This window comes from Pteropus vampyrus, unplaced genomic scaffold (genome assembly GCF_000151845.1).
Source record: "Pteropus vampyrus isolate Shadow unplaced genomic scaffold, Pvam_2.0 Scaffold116, whole genome shotgun sequence".
NCBI classification, from domain to species: domain Eukaryota; kingdom Metazoa; phylum Chordata; class Mammalia; order Chiroptera; family Pteropodidae; genus Pteropus; species Pteropus vampyrus.
The window spans coordinates 668,947-691,888 of NW_011888897.1; the positions used below are offsets into that span (position 1 = coordinate 668,947).

The 22,942-nt window shown below is 32.5% G+C and overlaps 1 protein-coding gene across 1 annotated transcript in view; it reads left to right on the forward strand.

Moving 5' to 3' along the window:
* Window positions 1-1,771: 1,771 nt before the first annotated feature.
* LOC105296014 (pregnancy zone protein-like) overlaps window positions 1,772-22,942 on the forward strand; it is a 50,325-nt gene continuing 29,154 nt past the window's right edge. The window contains exons 1-14 of the mRNA XM_011365935.1: window positions 1,772-1,854; window positions 3,656-3,839; window positions 4,546-4,699; window positions 4,858-4,910; window positions 5,474-5,494; window positions 5,957-6,125; window positions 7,388-7,472; window positions 9,955-10,078; window positions 11,997-12,111; window positions 13,113-13,222; window positions 14,682-14,843; window positions 15,457-15,684; window positions 16,802-16,865; window positions 20,487-20,629. Coding sequence (XP_011364237.1) covers window positions 1,772-1,854; window positions 3,656-3,839; window positions 4,546-4,699; window positions 4,858-4,910; window positions 5,474-5,494; window positions 5,957-6,125; window positions 7,388-7,472; window positions 9,955-10,078; window positions 11,997-12,111; window positions 13,113-13,222; window positions 14,682-14,843; window positions 15,457-15,684; window positions 16,802-16,865; window positions 20,487-20,629 — 1,695 coding nt within the window. The remainder of the gene's footprint in view (window positions 1,855-3,655; window positions 3,840-4,545; window positions 4,700-4,857; window positions 4,911-5,473; window positions 5,495-5,956; window positions 6,126-7,387; window positions 7,473-9,954; window positions 10,079-11,996; window positions 12,112-13,112; window positions 13,223-14,681; window positions 14,844-15,456; window positions 15,685-16,801; window positions 16,866-20,486; window positions 20,630-22,942) is intronic.

Genomic DNA, 22,942 nt, shown 5'->3' on the forward strand with positions numbered 1-22,942 from the left:
TCACTTAGCGTAATATCCTCTAGGTCCATCCATGTTGTTGTAAATGGTAAAAAATTTTTATTGCTGAGTAATATTCCATCGCATATATGTATCATGGCTTCTTTATCCAATCATCTATTGATGGGCACTTAGATCGCTTCCATATCTTGACTATTGTAACTAGTGCTGCAGCGAACATAAGGGTGCACAGATCTGTTCACCTTGGGCTGACCAGGACTTTTGCTAAGCTGACCTAGGCCCAGGACTGGTGGCAGGCAGCCTCTGGTCTCAGTTCGCAGCATGGCCTCTCCCACTTGCCTCTAGGTCTAGCACAGGCAGCAACCAACCATGAATTGCTCTGTAGCTCCTACCAAGTAGCCTTGGGTGGTCACAGGCAGTGGCTGACCTTGCCTGCACAGGGGCCCCTCCCAAAGACAGCGCCAAAACACCCGGACGCTGGCGTCAGACCATGACAGAGCACCCCTTGATTAGCTCTTCGTCTGTTTAAACCACCCAGAGGTAGCAGTAAACTCAGTATTGTAGTTGGGTCCAGCCTTTTCTTCCAACATCACAAACAAATTTTTTTGCTTATAAGTCATTATAATCTTATGAAACCACCATCGTATATTTGGCCTGTCATTGACCAAAATGTAATTATGTGACTCTTGACTGTATATCAACCCATAGTTGAATATCATCATTGAAATTTTAATATCTTACACATCTGTAGTTTTACAGTTCACTAACAATGGTCATGTACATGATCTTCACTTCTCATTCTTCCAAATTACATGCAAAAATGTACGGCAAGAACAAAATATGCTTTATCCACAGAAGTGTCTGTTTCTCATCATATCATATTTTATAATTTAAATCAGTTCTCTATTCAAAACACACACTTCAATTTTGTGCGGACCTAGTTATATTAATGTAACAGTATAGATCTTTATCATTTTCATAATTCCATTAAAATAGATTTCAATATCCCAATCTCCCTTGGAAAACAAATAAAACGATGAATCATTATTGATAAAATAGTTTTATATTGATCAAGCTAAAATTAAATAAGAGTGTTCATCAAATAAAGGTCATTTCCTTAGAGAATAAAATAAATTAATTGGCTTTATATTCTAAATGTTAAATAAACTAGGAACAATAAATATATGTTATGTGGATTGTTATATCTAAATGAACTATCATTTTCTTTGTAAACAAACAAATATAAGAATAGCCATAAAAAGCAGAAGTTAAACTTTAAACAATGGAGATATCTTCAAACTAATTTTTTTTTTAAATCCTGTGATATTTTGTTTTTTCTTAAAGAACCGTATAGGATGAAGCTTTGGGAAATATGTGATGACCCCTGAACTACCACAGGAGATTTGGAATATGTATTTACATTAATAGTTCTTTAAAAAAGAGAGAGAGAGAGAAATCAAGACTATTGATTAATATTATCAAATTATATAATTTATTTATTTTTCCTTAAAACTATTTAAAGTACTTATTATTAATTTGAACGAGGGTAGCCTCAAAGCACTATTTTTCAAGTTCTTAGACAGTTTAAGAGAATAGATGAAAGAATACTGATAGTTGTGAAAATGATCTGGAATTTTTTTTTATATACTGGATTTTTTTATCCTGGAAGTAGTTAATGTTTACAAAAATGAATGGTTAGCAGTTTACTTTCACTGCCCATCAGGTAACATAAAAACCAGTGATGTTGGAACAAGAGCAGAGTCCAAGGAATCAAGAGCTCAGACTCCCGTTACTTCTTTTTCCTTTCCACACTATGAGGGGAAATCGACTGCCCAATCCAGTCTTGATTCTACTTTTCCTGCTTATTCCCAGAGATGCTTCAGCTACTTCAAAACCGTAAGCAACATTTCCAGGAAAGTCTGTTGCCCTCCTCTTTCCCATTGTGTTATCTGCTTCTTGATGTCTGTCTACTTATTTTCTGATTCCTTGTGAAATGGTCAGTTGTCAAAGGGCTTGGAAGGATCAGTAAATTGTTATTTCTCATGTGGAAAGAGGTATACTCCAATTCTAGAAAACTCAGAGACATAAAGTAGTAACATCTATGAAACATTCACCAAATAAGAATATAAAAGTCTATACCATTCATAAAATATAAAGAATATAAAATTCCTACCCCCCCCCACACACACACCCCAATTTTTTTTAACTGTAACTTCTTTATTGGCTCATGAAAAGGAGTGCAGTGTCTTAGTCATTGTGAAGTGACTCAATGTCTACATTTTCCCCAATTCAGGGCTTGCCAGAATGGATGTATGACCTATAGACAAGCCAGGATTTGTGTGTCAGTTCACTCAATCCTTTAGCAAATCCTTAAGGGCTGGTATTAGATCTTGGGAATATAAAGATTAACAAAATGTAAACCCCTTCCTCAATACCTTATAGTATAGAAAAGAGGAGTTGGTGCACAGATAATGGAATACAGGGCTAAAAACAGAAGCCAGCATTGCAGAATTCTGTGAGAACATCCACAAAGGAAATCTAACTCCTCAGGGGAACTGATGAAAGTGAAGGGGCATCATCTAAGTCTGTATAGAGAAAGTTGCTTTCAAGATATGTCTTATGAATCAAATAAAAGTTTTTCAGATAGACAAGGGCACTTCAGAAAGAGAGAGACATGGGCAAGCAGAGCTTCAGAAAGTGCAGCATATTTGTGTGATAATAAATAATGAGCAGAGAGCCTCAGAAGACTAATATTTTCTTCTGGGTGTATACAGTATTATGTTTAGTGATTAGATTAGCTTGGTCTGGCTTTTCTTCCATCACCAGAAAGTGAAAGATAGAAAAAAGCTAGAGTTGCTTCTGAAATAGTAGTAAAAAGCAATTCATCTCTTCCCTATGTATTATAAAGTGTCCAATGTGATGATTTGATATACGTATATATTGTGAAAGGATCTCCCTCACTGAGTTAATTAACACATTGATGTCTCACATATTTACTCTTTTTGTGTATGTGTGAGACCCTTAAGTTCTATTCTTTAGGAAATTTTGGTTATATCAATTATAGGCACCATGTTGTATATTATATCCTCAGACCTTATTCATCTTATAACTGAAAGTTTATACCCTTTTCCTAAGCACTTCCTATTTCCTCCACACCCCACCCCTGGCAACCACTTTTCTAATCTATGTTTCTATTAATCTAATCTTCTTTTTAGATTCCATGTAGTGATACTATGCAGTATTATCTTTCTCTGTCTGGCTTATTTCTCTTAACATAATGTCTTCAAAATCCAACCATGTTGTCACAAATGACAGGATTTTCTTCTTTTTTAAGACTGAATAATATTCCATTATATATAATCACATTTTCTTGAGCAATTTCTAAATTTGAAAATTATTCCTATCAAAATACATAATAACTCATGGATTATTTATATGTAGTTTATGAACAGGTTTACAAAATAATATGAGGGTGAAAATTTCCACAAGAGAAGCATATTAATATTTAGCTTACTGAGGTTTTCTGAGTTTCTATGGCCTTTTGGATTGGTCTTTGAAGAATACACTCCTCTATACTCTTGCTGAAATCTGGCTTTGTTCTGATTGGTGACAATAGCAAAGATTATCTAGGAAACAGCCACAATAATGATGTCTTTTTAACCTCTCCATGGTTAATACAGACTCCTCTTCTCCACAGGCAGTATCTGGTGCTGGTCCCATCAAGTCTGTACGTTGGAGTTCCTGAAAAGGCCTGTATCTTGCTTAATCACCTGAATGAAACAGTGACACTTAATGTAATTCTGGAGTATGGAACGCACAACAAGTCCCTCCTCACAGACCTGGTGACAGAGAAGGACTCCTTCTACTGTAGCCCCTTCATTGTCAGTATCTCTCCTTGGGATAATGGAGATCATTAGAGAAAGGGTATATTAGTTGATGCCTTATATTCTGACCCCAAACAATTAAAAACAAAAAAGCATAATGAAGAAAAAAATGAGAAATGCAGAGTGAATTTCAAATTAGATTTTAAAAATGAAATTTCTACTGAGCGTGCTTACATAATGTTTACAAACAGATCTAGTGCAATACACAGAAGATAGCAGTAGTTATAATAAAGATTTCACCTACTTGTATACTTCTAAGATAAATAACGTTCATGTCATCACAGATAAAAACACTGAGGTTCATAAAGTTAAGTGACTTATCTAAGATCTCACAACTAATGGTTAATGTATTGCCTAGCAAGCTTTATTACTTAAAGTATTAAATATTTAGTTAATCTTACTGGGTTACAACTAATGATAACATATAATTGTTGTGAAAATGTAGGCATGTTATTTCCTTCACTATCATTACAGGTTGAAGAATTGGTTCATTTTATTGCAATGACATTTTCCCCCAATTAAACCAATGACTTGTTACTGTCATGTTACACAACCATAATAATCTATAAAGCAATGGAAATAATCCTTGACCTTATTCCCTACTAATTCTCATTGGACTAACCAGAGAAATGAGAAAATCATAATGGCTGAGACATTCAGAAGTGGATCTGGGCAGATTCTTCAGCTTCTTTCTGTTTTTCAGATTCCAGAGTTGCCATCTTCCTCAGCGTTCATTATTGTGCAGGTGAAAGGGCCAACCCAAGAGTTCATAAAGAGGAAGCCAATACACATAGCAAAAGTAGAGAGCCTAGTCTTTGTCCAAACAGACAAACCCATCTACAAACCAGGGCAAACAGGTATAAGGAACCAAATGAGCAAGTTCAACTTTAGGGGTGGGGGCCAGGGGCGTTCTCTATTACTTTATTCTGCAGTCATGGAAGTCTTAGCCTGTTGTTACTGTACTACTATCCTGGATTACCATTGGAGAGTTTCATGGGAAAAATCTCTGTTTCAGTGAGATTCCGCATTGTCTCCGTGGATGTCAGTTTTCACCCCTTGAATGAAACGGTGAGTCTCATAATAATGGGCGAGGTTGGGAGAAACAGGCTAAAAGTGAAAGCCCATTCTTTTGGAAAACCTGAAACCAATATGAGGTATCTAAGTCTATTACAGAAAGATTTCATAAGAGTACCACTGCTAGAAGTTAAGAGAAATCAGTTAATCAATTACATTGTTAAAATAAATATTCAGTTCAAATTATCTTCTTAAAGATACCAGTTATTTTTATTGAACAAAAGAAAAATAAGCGTATTTGATTTCTCTTTTAAAATATGGAGAATTTCTTAGAGCTAAATATCATCTGCAAAATAAATTTACTCAGACATTTTTTGCCTAACTATAGGTTTCCTCAACTGTACATTATTTGAGAAAGGGAAAGTCCTGAGTTCTTAAGAGATATATGTCCCAAATAAAATATATAAAGTGCTATGAACCAAACTGGGGCGCAATTCCTGTTTGGACAAAAAATATACAGACTCACCTTCTCTGATCCAGATCCTCTATCAATGCTGATGTCACGATTTTCTCATTCTAAACTCGATCTCTTACTTATATTATTTCTTTCTTTTCAGTTCTCAGTGATTTATATTGAGGTAGGTAAAATATTACATATCTCAATTACAATGAAGACTTACTTCGTTATGTCAAATTGCCTCTTCGCCTCCTTCACCCCACTAGCTCTTCACTAAAACTATGTTAAACACTGTTTTCCCTGTCATTCTTAAAACCTTTGGAGAGTGGATAAGATTTAAATGAAGAAAAAAAAATTCCCTGAGATGATGCAATTTAGTGACTCTTCCAATATTTCTTACCACAATAAGTACATATAGTCTCAAAAAGAGGTACTCTAATCTGCAGTATCCCGTCGCTGGTAAATTTCTTGCCCTTTTCTCAAACTAGAATTCTTAGAAAACTTTGCTAAAACCTTTCATGCCAATTTACCAAACATCAGTTATCCAACTCTCAATGTCACCCTTCCTGAAAAGCTGTATCTCTACTCAAAAAGTATCTATATATCAATTGTTCATATGAACTTACAATGTTTTTACCTGTAGAATCCCAAGAGGAATCGAATTTTCCAATGGCAACAGTTCAGATTGCAAGAGGGACTCAGCCAGCTCTCTTTCCCACTCTCAGTGGAGCCCAGTCTGGGTCTCTACAAGGTCAAGTTGGAGAAGGAGTCGGGGGAAAAAATAGAACATTCCTTTGAGGTGAATGAATATGGTAAGAATTCTGCATATGTCCAAGACATTTATCACAGAGTATTTAAGACTGAATAACTTGTAGACATAGATGACAGGAAAAGATCTAGCATATAATAGTTGAAAATTAGCAAGCTTCTTTATTTACCTAAATATTTGCTAAGTACTTTTCATGCACTATCTCAATCCTCACAATAGTCCAGGGCAGATATTATATTATCTCCATTTTATAAATGAGTATATCAATACTAGAAAAGTTAGTAATCTACCAAAATCATAGAGCCAATAAGAAGGAAGAGAGATTTTAATAGGTTTATATAACCATATTTAAACTTAAATTGTAATCAATACATTGTGTTACCTATATGTATGTATAAATATCTTAAATATCTTATAATTAAGATATTTCCTGAGATTATCTCCTGGCCGTCTATAACCTACACCTACCCTACTCTAGTCATAGAAATTAGACATCGAATCATCTTATTAGCTATCAGCTATGTAGATTTTCTAATGTAAATTAAATATATTATGCCATGGATGAGGAAACCTATAACAAAAACATAATTTCTAAAACTCGCCAGAACTTCCATAAGAATTATAGAAGAAATATTTATTATCTAAATAGCTAACATTATACAACTGTGAGAGGGGCTGAAAAAGTAAGGGTCCAGCAGGAGGAGGTGGTGGATCAGAGGAAATTACTAACCAGTTCTCTTGAAGCAATGGTGAGGATGAATAAAGCAGAACTTACAAGGGCACCTTCAGCTGCCAGAGTGGAACACAAAGAGAAACTGATAGAAGGACCTATGGAAGGCTATTACCTCTTCATATCTACCATTTTAATATTTCTATAACCAAGTGTCTGGTGGTGGTCCTAGGGCCTCTGATTGTCAGTAGGGCTAGCTGTAGGAAGAAGAACTGGACACAGAGGGAAAGGATTAGGACAAATTGTAACCTACTGGCCTCTGTACCTGTTACCACATCTAACCATGATAATCTTCAGAGACTTATGGCCCTGCTTTCTTTCCACCTGTGAAATCTTGAACAAGTTCAGACAAGGAGATTCCAGGAAATGCAGTACCAGCTTAACCAAGTTAATATGGTACAAACTGCCCATGGTTACAAATGGCATCTTCTTTCTCAGTAGCATCCCTGCTGCTCTGTATTGCAATTGAAATCATTTCATGTGATCTTATTATAAGGTTCTGTAATAGAATCATTACTAATGCTTACAAGATCTCATACCCACTCTCACCTTTTTTTCTCTCCTATTGATAACAGTTTTGCCCAAATTTGAGGTCCAAGTGAAAATGCCCAAGATTATTGGTTTTCTTGATGAAGCATTTGTAGTATCCGTATGTGGCCTGTGAGTTACATTTTTTATCTAATTTCTATTTTTCTACTCTATTTGTATTGCAAATAATTGCTACTGAACTTTGAAGTATTTTAATTAGAAAAGGAATGACTCTAACTTGCCTGAGCCCTGACTAGGAAGCAGAGATGGTAGCATATGACACTTTTACTACTAATAATAAAATTATTTACTGAAAATTTCAGGTGTACAACATGGTAACTAGACATTTATGTAACTTATGAAGTGATCACCCGAATAAATCTAGTGTCCATCTGACACCATACATAGTTATTACAATATTATTGACTGTATTACTTATGTTATACATCCCCATGACTATTTTGTAACTACTAATTTGTACTTCTAAATCCCTCCTCAACATCAAAATGTTCTCTGTATCTATAAGCTTGTTTCTGTTTTGTTTGTTTATTTTGTTCTTTAGATTCCACAGGTAAGTGAAATCATATGGCATTTGTCTATGTCTGTCTGACTTACCCCACTCAGCACAATATCCTTTAAGTTCATCCATGTTGTTGTAGATGGAAAGATATCATTCTTTTTTATGACCGAGTAACATTCCTTTGTATATATGTACCACCTCTTCTTTACCCATTCATCCATTGATGGGCACATGAGTTGCCTCCATATCTTGGTTATTGTAAAATAATTCTACAGTGAACATATGAATTTATATGTCCCTTTAAAGCAGTATTTGCAAACTGACATTTAAATCCAACAGTCTGGATTTAGAACCTAAACTCTTCAACAATATTCTATACTGCCTCTGCAATTTTAAAAAGTCTAGCTTTAAGAAGCGTTTTTTTGTTTGTTTGTTTTGTTTTTTTGTATCCTAGACACTGTGTTAAACTGAACCCAGGCCATTCAACTCTAGAGCTCACGCTCATAACTTCTGTGTTATTCTGTGTAGTGTTATCTCCATTTTTTAATTGCTCCAAATTTCTTGAACTATGGAAAATTAGAAGTTAAGCAGCCCCTCTATATTAAATGCTGGATATATAATGTAGAATTCAAAATACGTGTCATAGTTATGTCTTCTCTGATTGCCTTTTAGTGCAGTAGCACATCCTCCACATGCACCAAGGAGAGAAACATTACCTCTTACTTTTGAAAATAGTGTGAGATACATGTTTTCATCCCTCTCACTAGCTTTGATGCTTTAAAATTTTCTATCAGAAGAAACGCCTTTTGATTCAGATTTAAAGATAAGATTCAACAAAGTGATTGAAATTCAGTAAATAATTTATCACTTTATCAGCACTTAAAGAAATTTGGGAGACAATCTACAAAAAAAGGGAACTTTGGGGACACTGAAGCCAAATCTCACCTTCTTCAGTTTGGGCTAAAGCAATAGGTTTCAAACTTAAGTGTGCATCAAATCTATGGAAGTGCTTAGTTAAAATATAGGTTATTGGCCCTAACTCTAGAGACTCTACTCATAAATCTGAGGAGAAATTCAGGATTCTGAATCTCGATACATATCTCAGGTAATTTTAAAGTAAGTGGCCTATAAAGCATGTTTTGAGAAACAATAAACTAAGCCCTACTTCACATCATGTCTTAGTTCAGGCTGCTATACCAAAATATCACAAACTGGGTAACTTATAAACAACAGAAATTTATTGCTCACATTTCTAGAGACTGGGAAATCCAAGATCAAGTTTCCAGCTTGGTCAAGTTCTAGTGAAGGTCCTCTTTCTGATCCATAGCTAGTGCCTTCTCATGCCTCTTCACATGGTAGAAGGGGAAGGAGCTCTTTCTGGAACCTCTTTTATAAAGACAGTAATCTCATTCATGAAGGCTCCACCCTCATGATTTAAGCACTTCTCAAAGGCCTCACGCCCTAATACTATCCTCTTTGGGGGTGAGGATTTCAACATATGAACTTTAGGGGACACGAACATTCCAACTATATCACATCATATCCTTCCATCAGATTTGGCAGAATCGGACTAAGTCATTATGATACTATTCATTTATAAAATTTTGTTTTATATTAGTGCTTTTCCATTTAATTTCTCATTTATCCTCTTAAAATGTATATGAATTAGGGAGGACTTAGAAATCCACTCTCTACATATCCTGATTTTTTTCTCTAATACAATTTAAGAAGTATTGTTAAAGCCAGAATTATAACCTAGATAGTCTGAGAACAGAGGAAGAAGGAAATAAGACAGGCTTATAATAAAATCTCTGAAAGGGAGGAAAGATGTGAGAAAAACTACACTGTTAATTTTCCATTTGGAGGTGTTTCAAAAAAGATCAGTAAGTATTTTCTGTTAGAGTTATAGATGTATGCTACTTAGGTAATCAAGACACAGTTTCAGAATAAGTGCTTTTGAAGTACAAATACTATGTAAGGAAAAATAATTGCTGTAGATGAATAAGATGGATATGTGAACGTATCAAATCATGAGAAAAACATCTAAGTTATTTATATTAAGCACCTTTTTGTATGACTGCTTTATTGTTATAGATACACATATGGGAAGCCTGTCTCTGGTCTAGTGACAATTAATGTATGCAGAAAATATGCACAACATCATTTTGCCTGTCATGGAAGACATTCACAAAATATCTGTGAAGAATTCAGTCAACAGGTATATGGAAACTACTCTCTCCAAGACACTAACACTAGATCTAGTTTTCTCCTGGATTATAATACAATGGAGAATGCAATAGAATACTGTATTGTGAATATAATACGACAGTAGCATTTGAAATAGTCACCTTGGAAAATTATGGAGTAAGAGAAACAATGTCTGATTCCATGACAATGTTAGAACCTCACTTGAGGGTTGGGCTAATGGACTTATGGTGATATTTATTTGTTTAGTTTTGTAATTTCCTTCCAACAGCAATCGACATGCCAGGTATAAAAGCATAAAAGGGTATGGAAGTATCAAAAGTTGGCTTTTATCAAACAAATGAGAGAAGAAGAATGTGACAGATGTTAAGAATTTGGCTGGTGGTACAATCAAATGGCACACTATGGAATCTAAACTGCATATGGACGAATATGAAACCAGTATCAGGTTGAGGAGAGGGAGACCTAGAGAGACAGTGGCCTGAAGGCCTCAATTACATCAAAGAAATGCAATAACTAAGGAAAACAGCAGAAACTAGAATATGTTGTATTAAAAATTAAAATGTATAAATTACTGATTTCAGGCTTAAGAGTACATAAAAGTCCAGGGTGTGGCAGTGTGAGTGGGCACTGTAAAGGTACGGAAAAGAAAGTTATCAAAGCTGCAGAAAGCTACTAAATGAAAGGGTAAGGTGATAAATATGATAATGAATGTCAAGATAAACATTGATAAGCAGGATAAACATGAGAGCAAGCCAGCTGCCAAAATCTTTAATATATCAGACTGATTTTTTTTAAAGTGAGTCATGACCTCTATGTATAAATAAACCAAATATTGTTAAATTTTATGATGCAATAGATATTTTAATGTAAGTACAAAAATAAAAAATCTTTATTAAAACACAGTTCCCAATATTTAGTTTGGAAATCCGATTACAGTCATGAGTCGCATAACGATGTTTCAGTCAATGACAGACTTGGTCCACTTCCTTCATAATGTCATAGTGCAATGTATTACGTGTTTGTGGTGATGCTGATGTAAACAAACCCACTTCTCTGCCATTCCTATAAAAGTATAGCACATACAACTATGTACTGTACATAATTGTTGCCTGTTTATGTATTTTCTATACTATATGTTTTATCGTATACTCTTTTTACTTATAAAAAAAGTTATTGTAAAACAGTACACTGTGTCACGCAAGCAGCACCTTCATATCCCTCATATTTTCCATGTCTCTGTCACTTTCTCTTGCACTTGATTTACTTTTGTGTTGTTTTGTACAGTAACATGTCGTACAGGCCTATAGACTGGGAGCAATAGGCTATATCATATAGCATAGATGTATAGTAGGCTATGCTATCCAGGTTTGTTTAAGTGCACTTTACTCTGTGATGCTCACACAACTACCTAATGATGCATTTCTCAGAATGTATCCCCATCATTAAGTGACTGTACTGAAGTAATTCATTTATTCAATGAATATATATGTTTTTATTAATGTCTGAGACATTGAGAAAATACAGTTGAGAAAATATAATCATTAGTTGATATTTAGGTGAAGGTGGTTACAAAGTTTTCTTAGAAGATGTGTCTGAGTTGAGTTTAGAAAAGCAGTAACTGTTGGCATAAGAACAGGAAAATGTTAGCATTTGAAGAACGACATATGCAAAAACTAGAATTACAAAATATTGTCACACATTTGGACACTACATGAATTTTAATATGGCAGAAATTGGATAGACTTTCAGAGAGGAAGGGAGAAGGCAAAGACTGGCAAGAGTTAACTCGATGATTAATGAAGACATTTTATGATATTTGGGGGCTTGGTAAAAGGTAAGCAAAACATTTGTAAAATTTTCTTCTATAGCTAATAAAAAATTTTCATAGAAAGTCAGAAGACCCAGGAATTCTCTTTCTTTCTCTTCAGGCAGACAGCAAAGGCTGTTTCACACAACTCATAAAGACTAAATTATTTCACCTGACACAAAGAGTGTATGAAATGGCAATAAAAGTGGAAGCCAAGATCAGAGAGGAGGGAACAGGTTTGTACTTGTTTTAATATTAATAATTCATCAATTTATTAATTTATGAAACATCAAATTTTCATTTCATGTAAAACACTTTATTATTTCTGAGGACTATGAAAATGGCATGATGCCTACTCTCAAGTAATTAGAAATCTAAAAAAAATTATATTTATTTGTATATGTTTATATATATGTATGTATATATGTATAACCATAATAAAATTACTACAAGATATGTAAAACCTAAGAGCTAAATGAGTATGAAGAGAAATAATTAATTCTAATACAAAGCCAAAGAAAGCTTTATAAAGTAGTATTTTAGCTGATTTGTATATAATGAATAACATTTTGAAAGATAGTGATGGACTGGGAAAGCATGATAAGCATAAAACAAATGTGTTTGGTCTCAGAAAAATCTGAAAATGTAGGTTGGAGCTAAGATATATAGAAAAGTAAAGTAAATCACATACTAAAGAGGTTAGACTTTATTATGAAAAGCATTTTTTATCTTTAGATTTATTTGAGAATGACCTAAATAAATTGATATTTTTAAAAGATAATTCTAACAGATATGAAGAGGACAGGCTAGATGAAAAATGTGTTACAATGTGATACATCAGAATATTACTCAAAGATGACCCCGAACATTACAAATTTGGGAACTGAAAAATGGAAATGCCATTAATCAAGATAAGGAGTGGATGAAAAAGAATTATGTTGATGAGAATGTGTCCAAGATAATTAATTATAATTTGGAATATCAAAATGGAAGTTGATTAATTCAGCAGATAATTTTTAAAAGAAATCCAAGGCAAAATCAGGACCAGAATGTAAATCCAGAACCACTCCCATATCCTCCTAAGAGTAAATGCAATTGTTCTAAAAGTGAGGTGATTTAGCATTGCTAAATTGAGGTTAGAGGCAGACAAGGAAGATATTTTGTTATGTTGGAGTAAAGTGGGATGGAGTAAGGAGGTGAGTTGAATATAGTTCAACTGAACTTATTTCTTTTTCAGGGTTGGAATTAACTGGCTATGGATCATGTGAAATCACAAATACCTTAAGCAAAATAAAATTTACAAAAGTGGATTCACATTATAGACGCGGACTCCCTTTCTATGGACAGGTAGAATATTCTTTCAATATATTCATAATTTGGCTTTTAAGGAAATGAGTTTTTAAATCAAAATTTATTATAAAAATGAATATTTACAGTAAGAAACTACATTACATCAAATTACAAACTTAAAAGGCAAATGTCACCACAAATCCAGAAAAATAAAGCATTTTTTATTAATTAACTTTCTAACATACCTCTATAATACATTTTTTCCGAGTAGTTTGGCTGCCTACTTTCTGATTGCCTCTTTATAAATAACGATTTTGTAATATAATTTTCTATAAAAATAAAGAGATATTCTTTCATTTAGATGATTGAATTTTTTATTACTGATAGTTTTTAAAAGTTTTTTTTTCAGTTTCAAGGCTCAATATTGGCAATAATTTTGGCAAATTTTAAGATTGATATCCAATTTAGTAAACTATCAATTTTCTTTCATAAAGAGAGAGATATGAGATTTCTGGGCATTTTTAAATTTCTCTTGTAGTAACTAATCTTTGAATTGACAGTATATATCCTATTTCCCCATTTTAGTGGCATATTATGAATTTTATATCATCTTCATTTATTCTAGTATTTCGTATCAAATTGGTAAGAAATTAGTCAACATGTAGACCTGATTAGGCAAGGTCATTTCAGGTTCGGAGAAGAGCATGAGAAAACTGAAGACCTGAAAGATGAATATGACTTGGCCAGAAATTTAAGAAAGATGGGAGAATATCCAGGGCTGTAGGTATGGAACAGCTTTTAAAGAACAAAGAACTAAGAGGTAGCCAGTGTTACTGGTTGAGATAGAAGATATAACTGGATTAACTGAATAGTTGTAGGTAAGCTAGAACAGATCTTCAAAGGCTCTTTTCAGAATTTTGGATTGAGAAGTTGCTGAAGGTTTTAAAGAGAGTAACATGATCAATTTAGCTCAGACTGTATAAAGAATGGTTTGAAGCAAGGATGAAACAGCAAGAAGGTAGACTGCATAAGATTAAATAGAAAGCTATTGGAAAGCTATTGTGTTTTTCACTGGAATGGTAGCAATGGATTTGGAGAGAAGTAAATAGAAATAAAATATGTTTTACAGGGGAAGAGACCGTTCTTGGCAATGGGTTAGCTATAGGCAGTGAAAGAGAAAATGACACACACACACACACAAAAAGCCCTTGGTATTCTTGCATAAACTATTGGATAAATAGAACACCATATACTAAGATAGAGACATGAAGAAATTTGAGGAAGGTAACATAATGAGTCTACTTTTGGATATTTTCAGTTGAATGCTCATAAGTTATCTAAATTGAAATACCAAAGAGAAAAATAGTTTAGAGTCTAAGAAAGCAAATCTTATTTTCAGATTCTAAAATCTTTAGTAAATGACAGTGACCAAGAGGTCAGTGGTGACCATGACAAATAATGGAAGATGTTACGGCTATATAACACTTGAAACCAGCTATCACTTTCATATTTCTAGGTTATTCTAGTTGATGAGAAGGATCAGCCAATTCCCAATAAAACTCTATATGTCAATGTGAATCCAAGTGCATATCATTCCAACTTAACTACTAACGAGCACGGTTTGGCAAACATTTCCATTGATACCACCAACCTTATATCTTCTTTTATTACAGTTACGGTAAGTGCAAAGGGGCATCTGGAACTAAAAAGACAGAGATCACCGGAGCCATGTAATTTAAGGATATATGAGAAGCATTTGAACTCTAGAGATAAAATAAGATGACAAAAGAGTAAAATAGAAATTTCATGATGTGGAGACAAATTATAAAAAAACAAAAAATTCTCTGTCAAAAATCTTTTCCCTTATGTCAACTCTGTTTACAACATGATCTAGTTTCAGGAGATAGTTATTAGATGATCTTGATATTCCCTTGAAAAATTCAATATTGTTATAATTTTATTACAAATTAGGTTTTTCTTAGTTTTTTTGGTATACCATTCTTTTTGTGTTGAATATTCAGATGATCTTGTACAACTTACACTCATAAGGGTATTAAGTAAAAGTGATTGTGAGTAAATAATATCTTCTAAATCTGTATGGCATAACCTAAAATAAACTTAAGGGAAAGTTATTCACAGGGTATGCTTTATTTGGGAAAGCAGCCTATAATGGAACCAAGTAAATATGATTCACATAAAATCTTCAGTGAGTTACAGAGAGTGACTAACATATACATGATATATTAATTTTTAAAAAATAGCCTACATAAGACCTTTATGTTTTCCATTAGGTCACTTACAAACAGAATACCCACTGTTTTGATAATCTGTGGCTTCAAGAATTTCATACACAAGCACAGCACACTGCAAGACACGTTTTCTCCCCAAGCAAGAGTTATGTTCACCTTGAACTTTTTCCTGATACCATAGCCTGTGGAAAAACCCAAGAGATCTCGGCATACTACATCCTGAATGGACAGATTCTGAAGGATGAAAAAGAGTTAACCTTCTATTATTTGGTGAGAATAAAACCACTGTAGCCCTTCTTAATTGTGTAAACCCCCAAAAGATTAGGTTCCTACCTAAGTAATGCCTTTTATATCAATATAAATATATGTATTTTTGTTTTTATGCTTGAAGAGAAGTTGTTTTCAGTAGATAAGTAAGCAAAAGATAAGAATCAAGAACTTATTCAACAGGAAATAAAAATGTCAAACAATTTTCTGGAAAACTACTCAATTTTGACATTAATTAGAGAAGTGAAAATTAAAATAATAAAGCAATAACATTTTATACTTATAAAGATTCAAAATAATTTAAGAAGTTTATGACTGGTGTAATTACAGGGAAAATGTATAGTCTCAGGCATATTATAAATTGGTATAATATTTTTGAGGCCGATATACCTATTTATGTTCCCAAATTAAAAATATTCAAAGCCAGTAGTTACTCAAGTATGTCATTTTTAGAAGAAAAAAAAAATACATGTAGGAAATTCTGTATAGAAAAATTAACTATAAGTAATATTCTTTAAAATTCTATGAAAAAGTAAAAAAAATGACAGTAACTTAAAATTTTAGCTTTATTGCTTCTGACCTATGTGACCTTGGGTAACTTATCTAATCTCATCTGTAAAGAGAAATGTCAGTCATCTCACCTGAATACTAGAGGTGTCAATAATAGCTATTTCATGAGTTTACTGTGAAAATTAAATAAAATTCTAGAACTAAATTATTTAGTTCAGTGCTTGGCACATAGAGAGGGTCATATTTAGTTTTTTTAAATATAGTTGATAGCGAATACTTACATATATTTTGTATCTGCCTTCATTACAGGTTGCTTTGCATGTTATAGATGTTAAAATATTTTTTTAAGACATGTAAATTTGAATATTAATATTCATGATAGAAAGTAAATGTTAAATAAAATACAAAAACCTTGTAAAAGTATATGTTTGTTATTTAAAGTATGTAACTATACATATAGAAAAATATTAGAAGAGAAATTTAGTAATCCAAAACACCTTTTGGGCTGGAGTAGTGAGATTATTGCTTACTTATATATTATATATATGTTTAAGTAAATTTAATATGTATATTTTAAAACAATAATGAATGCATTTTCCTCTGTCTTCAGATCAAAGCAAAAGGAAGCATCTCCCAGTCAGGAATCCATGTGTTGTCCATTGAATCGGGAGACAGTTAGTACCTTCATTATTTTCTGTTTTTTCTTCATTGTCAAATCCTGAACATTTTAATGAGAATAAATTATTTTTACATTAAAGAAAGTGGTCAACAAACTTCTTCCATCAACCAGAAATCAGAAAGCTGGTACAAAAGGATGCCATGCTAGGTTTATTTTAATCTATTTAGTATTTTTTATAGTATTTCTATATTTTAAAGTTTATTCTCAATGTAAAATATATTCACTTTATAATTGTTTCAAAAATGCAGAAAATAATTGAAAAATGCAGAAAATCACCAAAGAAAAATTTTACTCCACATAGTTTTGTATTAGTTTCCTATTGCTTCTGTAATAGACTACTACACCCTTGCTGCCTTAAAACCATGCAGATTTATTATTTTATAGTTCTGTAGATCAGAAGTCTCACTGGGCTTATATCAAAGTGTCAGAAGGATTACATTCTTTCTGGGACTAGAGATGATTATCTGTTTCCTTGCCTCTTCCAGCTTGTAAAGACCTCTTATATTCCTTAATTTGTAGCCTCTTATTCTCTCCCTTCAGTGCCAGCAGCACATTGTCTTCAAATCTCTCTCTTACATTCCTGCCTCTCTCTTTTAAACATCAATCGTGATTACATTGGGCCCACTTGGATAACCCATCTCAAGGTCCTTGACTTAATCACATCTGCAAAGTCCTTTTGCTATATAAAGTAACATATACACAAGTTTCTGAGATTATGGCATAGATATCTTTGTAGGGGATATTATTCTGCCTACCTCGGACTGTACTCTGTTTCCAAAGATTCACATCCATCCCACATGTAAAATGCATTCACATCATGCCAACGTCTCTAAAAGCCTGGCATTAAGTCCAAAAAAATTTCATGTAAATCTCACCAACTCGAAAGTCTCAATATTATCATCTCAATCATCTAAATTAAGTGTTGGTGATATCCTGGGTATAATCCATTCTAGGACAAAAAGAGTCACAAATTCTAAGAAATTTTGAAATCCAGTTGCACAAACAACACTAGATTTCAAGACCTGGCAAAAATTCTCTTTGGTTCATGTTTCTGCCCTCTAGGCTCAAGGCTCCATTCTCAGAATTAATCTTTCTTTTTCATGAAGGATATCATATGTTTGCAACTGAGTAGTTTTATCAGTTTGTTTCCTGCCTGTGGAATTTGATGAGTCTAAATCCTTCTTTCATTTTATACTCTCTCTGTCCCTTTTGATCCAAGCCTACAGTATTTCTGCTGATATAAATTTCTCAAAAATCTTGTGAGTCTCCCATATCTCACATGGACTCACTCCATTAAACAAGAAGCTTTGCCACAGATTTTTCTTGAATAATTTTATCTCTCTTTTCAGCTATTGCTGAGATAGCTGAGATGATCTATGAGTCATACACTTAATTTCTTCATAGAGCCTTTATGTGACTGAATACTCTGATCTTTTGATTTTTCTGAGATATTAACAAAAGCCAATCTACCACACTGGCTTTTTCTCCAGAGCACAACTTCCTGACAGAGAATCTTAATTTTAGTGTCTTTTAAAATTTTACAAAGCTGAGAATTTCACAAATTATGAAGTCTTGTTTCCTTTTAGATGAACAATTTTCCCTTAATTTTTTTCTTACCTCCTGCATTTTACAATAAGCAGAAAAATAAAACCTTAGGCTGAACCTTTTACACTTTACTGGGAAATCTCCTCAGCTATATATCCAAGTTTACCATTTACAAGATTTACTTTCTACATAATTGTAAGACTAAGATAAGCTTTCTTCCACTAATAACAAGGATCTCCTTCACCCCACTTTCCAATTACATTGTTTCTAATTTCTTTCTGATCCCTCATTGTCAGTGCTTTTAATGTCCATATTCCTATCATCAGTCTGTTTATAAGAGGTATTCTCTAAGACGATACATGTTTTCTCAATGGGAAAATATTTCCTCCTATTCGATCTTCCAGAAGAAATTCTTTAGACTTGGATTTCCCCGCCTCCCTCTTAAATATTTAATAGAATTTATCAGTAAATTCTTCTGGGCATGAAATTTTCTCTATGAAAAGATTTTTAGCTACAAATTAATTTTTTTAATAGATAAAGTGCAATTTAGGTTAGCTGTTACCTCCTGGGTGAGATTTGATGGTATGTAGCATTCAATGACTATTTCTCTAAAATGTCCACTTTATTGACATAAAACAGTCCATAATATTCTCTTACATTTTTTAATAGATGTAATATCTGTAGTGATGGTAAGGCTTTGAGTCAAGATATTGATAATTTGTGTCTTCTTTCTTTATTTCTTGATCAATCTTGTTAGAGATTTATCAATTGTATTGATTTCTCAAACAACTGGCTTTTGGTTGAATTTATTTCCTCTTTCTTTTTCTACATTCATATCTGGTTATGATACCACTGATTCTTGTCATTTATTCCTTTTGCTTACTTTGCATATAACATACTCTTCTCAATTTTTTCATGAGGAAGCTGAGGTCATTGATTGAGACCTTTCTTTCTTTTTCTAATATAGTTGTTGGTACTATGCATTTCCTTTAAAATACTGCTTTAGCTTCATTCTACAAATATTTACATGTGATATTTTACATGTGATATTAAGGTTGTTGCTAATAGTATATCAAAAACAAAACTGCTTCATAAAGCAAATTCTTCAAAATTACTTCCTGTAATAGAATTTAAATTGTATACCTAGAGAGGTAGAATGGGGAGAAGAAAGTGTCTCTCTAAGAGAAAAATACTTCATTTCATTTGATGATAACTATATAAATGGTTTTGTTTCCATTTGTCTTTGACTTCTGGAAAACTCAATGCTAAATTTAAGTACTTTAATGTTAACCATTTTGTTAATAAAATTAATTTTTGCCTATGTTTAACCCTACTCCAGAAATCTACTTTAATGTAGTTTCAATACTATTGTTTCAAATTTATTTCGATCTTACTGTTTTTGCATATTTTCACCACAAGCTAACCTCATCTCTTTCATAAACACAGGAAGGTTATAGTTTTAAAAGGATTTTATGCTACAAAAATCAAACTTGGAACATTTATTAGAAAATTAAGTGGGTACATTATATAAGCACTATACAATTCATACAGAAAACAACCACTAAGAGAAATACATGGAATTATTTTATAAAAGTCAGAGGCACAGTTTGTCTTGTGTGTGATTATTTGTATCTGTATCTCTGCTCTATTGTAAGTGGTCTAAAGATAGAGACTGTATTGCATTCTTTAAATTGTCCTCATGCATATGACAAGAATTACACTTGTTTGGATCACAGAGATCATTAAAGATGTCTAGAAGTTCTTCTCTCTTGATTTCTTTCCTAACAAATCTTTTTTAATTTAAAAATTAATACATGAACTAAATGTTTTTTGAATATTTTGAATGAACAATTTAACCTACTTCTTTAAGAAAAAAATGTCATTAATTCAGCATATATTTATTGAACACTACCACAAGTACAACAGTATATAAGCACATCTTTTCTTATTTCAGTATGCTCCAAATGTGCCAAATGTGAATAATTTAAATCATTTGAGAACTTCTTCTTTATAAAGTTGAGAACTCTTCCTTCTTCCTAATCTATTTTCTTGAACTTTCTTTACTCTCCAGTGAAAGGGGTATTTTCCTTCTCCATTCGAGTGGAATCAGACATTGCTCCTACTGCCCAGTTGTTTGTTTACACTATTTTACCTAATGGAGAAATTGTCGCAGATACTGAGAAACTCAATATTGAAAACTGTTTTGTCAATAAGGTGGGTGTTTTGTTTAAGCCTAGTCCTTTTATACATCTCCCTTTTTGAAGTATGGAAAATAATAAAGTTATGTACATTAACAGATTGCTATGTAGTTCTCCTGAAACTTTCCTCCAAAAAACCTCTAAGAACAGAGAGTGATGCCATACCCTGAGAAGTCTACTTCACTAGACCTCTAGTGAATTAAGCTATAAACACAATTTTTTAAAAGTCTCCTATTGTATCTTAAAACTTGTGTGAAATTCAGAAGCTATTTTGTTATAAACCTTTAATAGTTTGTTTTGAAACTAAATTTTAGTTTTGTCCTCAAATTTTTCAGTTAAAAATAATGCTTCATAAGGATGTATCAATTTTATCCCATCATACCCCCTGACATACCTCCATGTACTACCTCAGAAAGCAGTAACTTATTGTGAGTTTAAACTTAGTTTGATAATACAGAACAATGGTATATGTATTTACCTCATCTTGAGAAACATAGCCTGAGCACTCTAATAAGGACTATAGCATAAAAATATTACATAGTTGCGAATAGGATCTTCTTATATCTCCGAAGGATATGTAGCTGTAATGAGAAACCTACTGAGAAAAAAATAAGCTTTATCTCAACAGAATTTGGTGCTGTAGTCTTAACATTAATTGATAGGCTCCAACTTCAGGTATTTTTTTTTAATATACCTAAAATGATGTTTTAACATGGATTTTATGGAGATTTAAAAATACGCATTTATAGCAAGTGAATATTTCTTCAATGAAAATTAGATTTAGATTATCTATTTTTTAATATATGATGATCTAAGAAAAATACACAATAGTTTCTGATATAAATTTTCAATTCCGTCTTACTAAAGAATGTTATTAAACCTGAACAGTTTCAAGAATATAGTTCTGCTCAGTTTGGACATTCTGTGTGTTTCATACGAACCTAGAAAAAATTCCTACTTTGAGTTTCAGTGCCCTTGTTACTAATCATGGACAGTTAGTTGTTCGTTAAACCTTAGAATGGCCATGTTATGCTGCAGCTTTCAACATATTTTACTCATTCTAGCAGCGGTCGCCCTCTGGTGCAAAACATGAAAACTCGTGTAAAACCATAAAACTTCCCATATAGAAGCAAAAGTTCATGTACATATTCAGTCACTTTATGTTAAATATCTTTTAAGTTGTCATTGATCAGATGTGGAGATAAGCTATGAAAAAAATAAGATTTATGCAGTACTTAGGAGAAAGATGGCTATTTTTTATCTACCACAAAAAAATAGGAAATAGATCTATTAAAGTTAAAAGTTAAAGCCTCTAGAAGTTAAACATTCTGACAGAATCATGAGCAAACAAAGTGTGAGCTGAGAATGTGAGGAAAGATCCAGGTGAATTTGAGATGTGTGTTCCTTCAAACCAATATATTTTAAATACCTTTTTCAATCTATGTTGGGATAAAGAAAAACCATTTTCTATTTAAAATTCATATAACCCTTTCTTACATTAAAAATAACAGATTTAGAATGCAGTTAGCATTAATATATTGGCTAGGTAGAAAACCAGAGGAAAGAAGGAACAGTTAGGGGGATTGTTTTATAAACTACGTAAATGTCTAACCACTGTACTGTATATTTGAAACTAATAAAAAAATTAAAAAATAAGAGATTTAGTATCTACATTAAATACTATGTAATAGTTTAAATTGTCTATCTTCTTAATTGAATATAATTATGCATTAAGAATAACATTAATATAGATAAATATAAACTCTCAAAATATGCTTTAAAATTCTTTTTAGGTTCTCATGTCAGTAAAACATTTAATGTTTTCTAATATACCCACTTCTTGGTTAATAGTATTTTCAGTTGATTATAATTCCAAATATGTCACTTGATATAGGCATTCGCAAACATATTTTAATTTACTTAAATTTCTAAAATTAAAAACAAGCCTATTTAAAATAGAATTGTCCATAAATAGTGTTTTTATGACATATTGAACTGTACAGATGAATACAACTGCGTCTTGAGGAAAAATCAATTAATTATTTATTTTTCATATACGTCTCGTGGTACATGAATCCAACCTGTTATATTAACTCAGTAGACTGCATAACAGGAATATCACAGTTAAATCCGGCAATCCAAGTTGAATATCATTTCACTAAAAACACCAACATTTTATTCCAATCAAAATCAGCTTTCATTTCAAGACTCTAGAATTTACCTGATGCTACCATAGGTAAACTTCTAAATTATTCTATTTTATTTTTATAATTTAGAACTAAATTCTAAATTATTCTATTTTATTTTTTTAATATAAGATAAAATATTC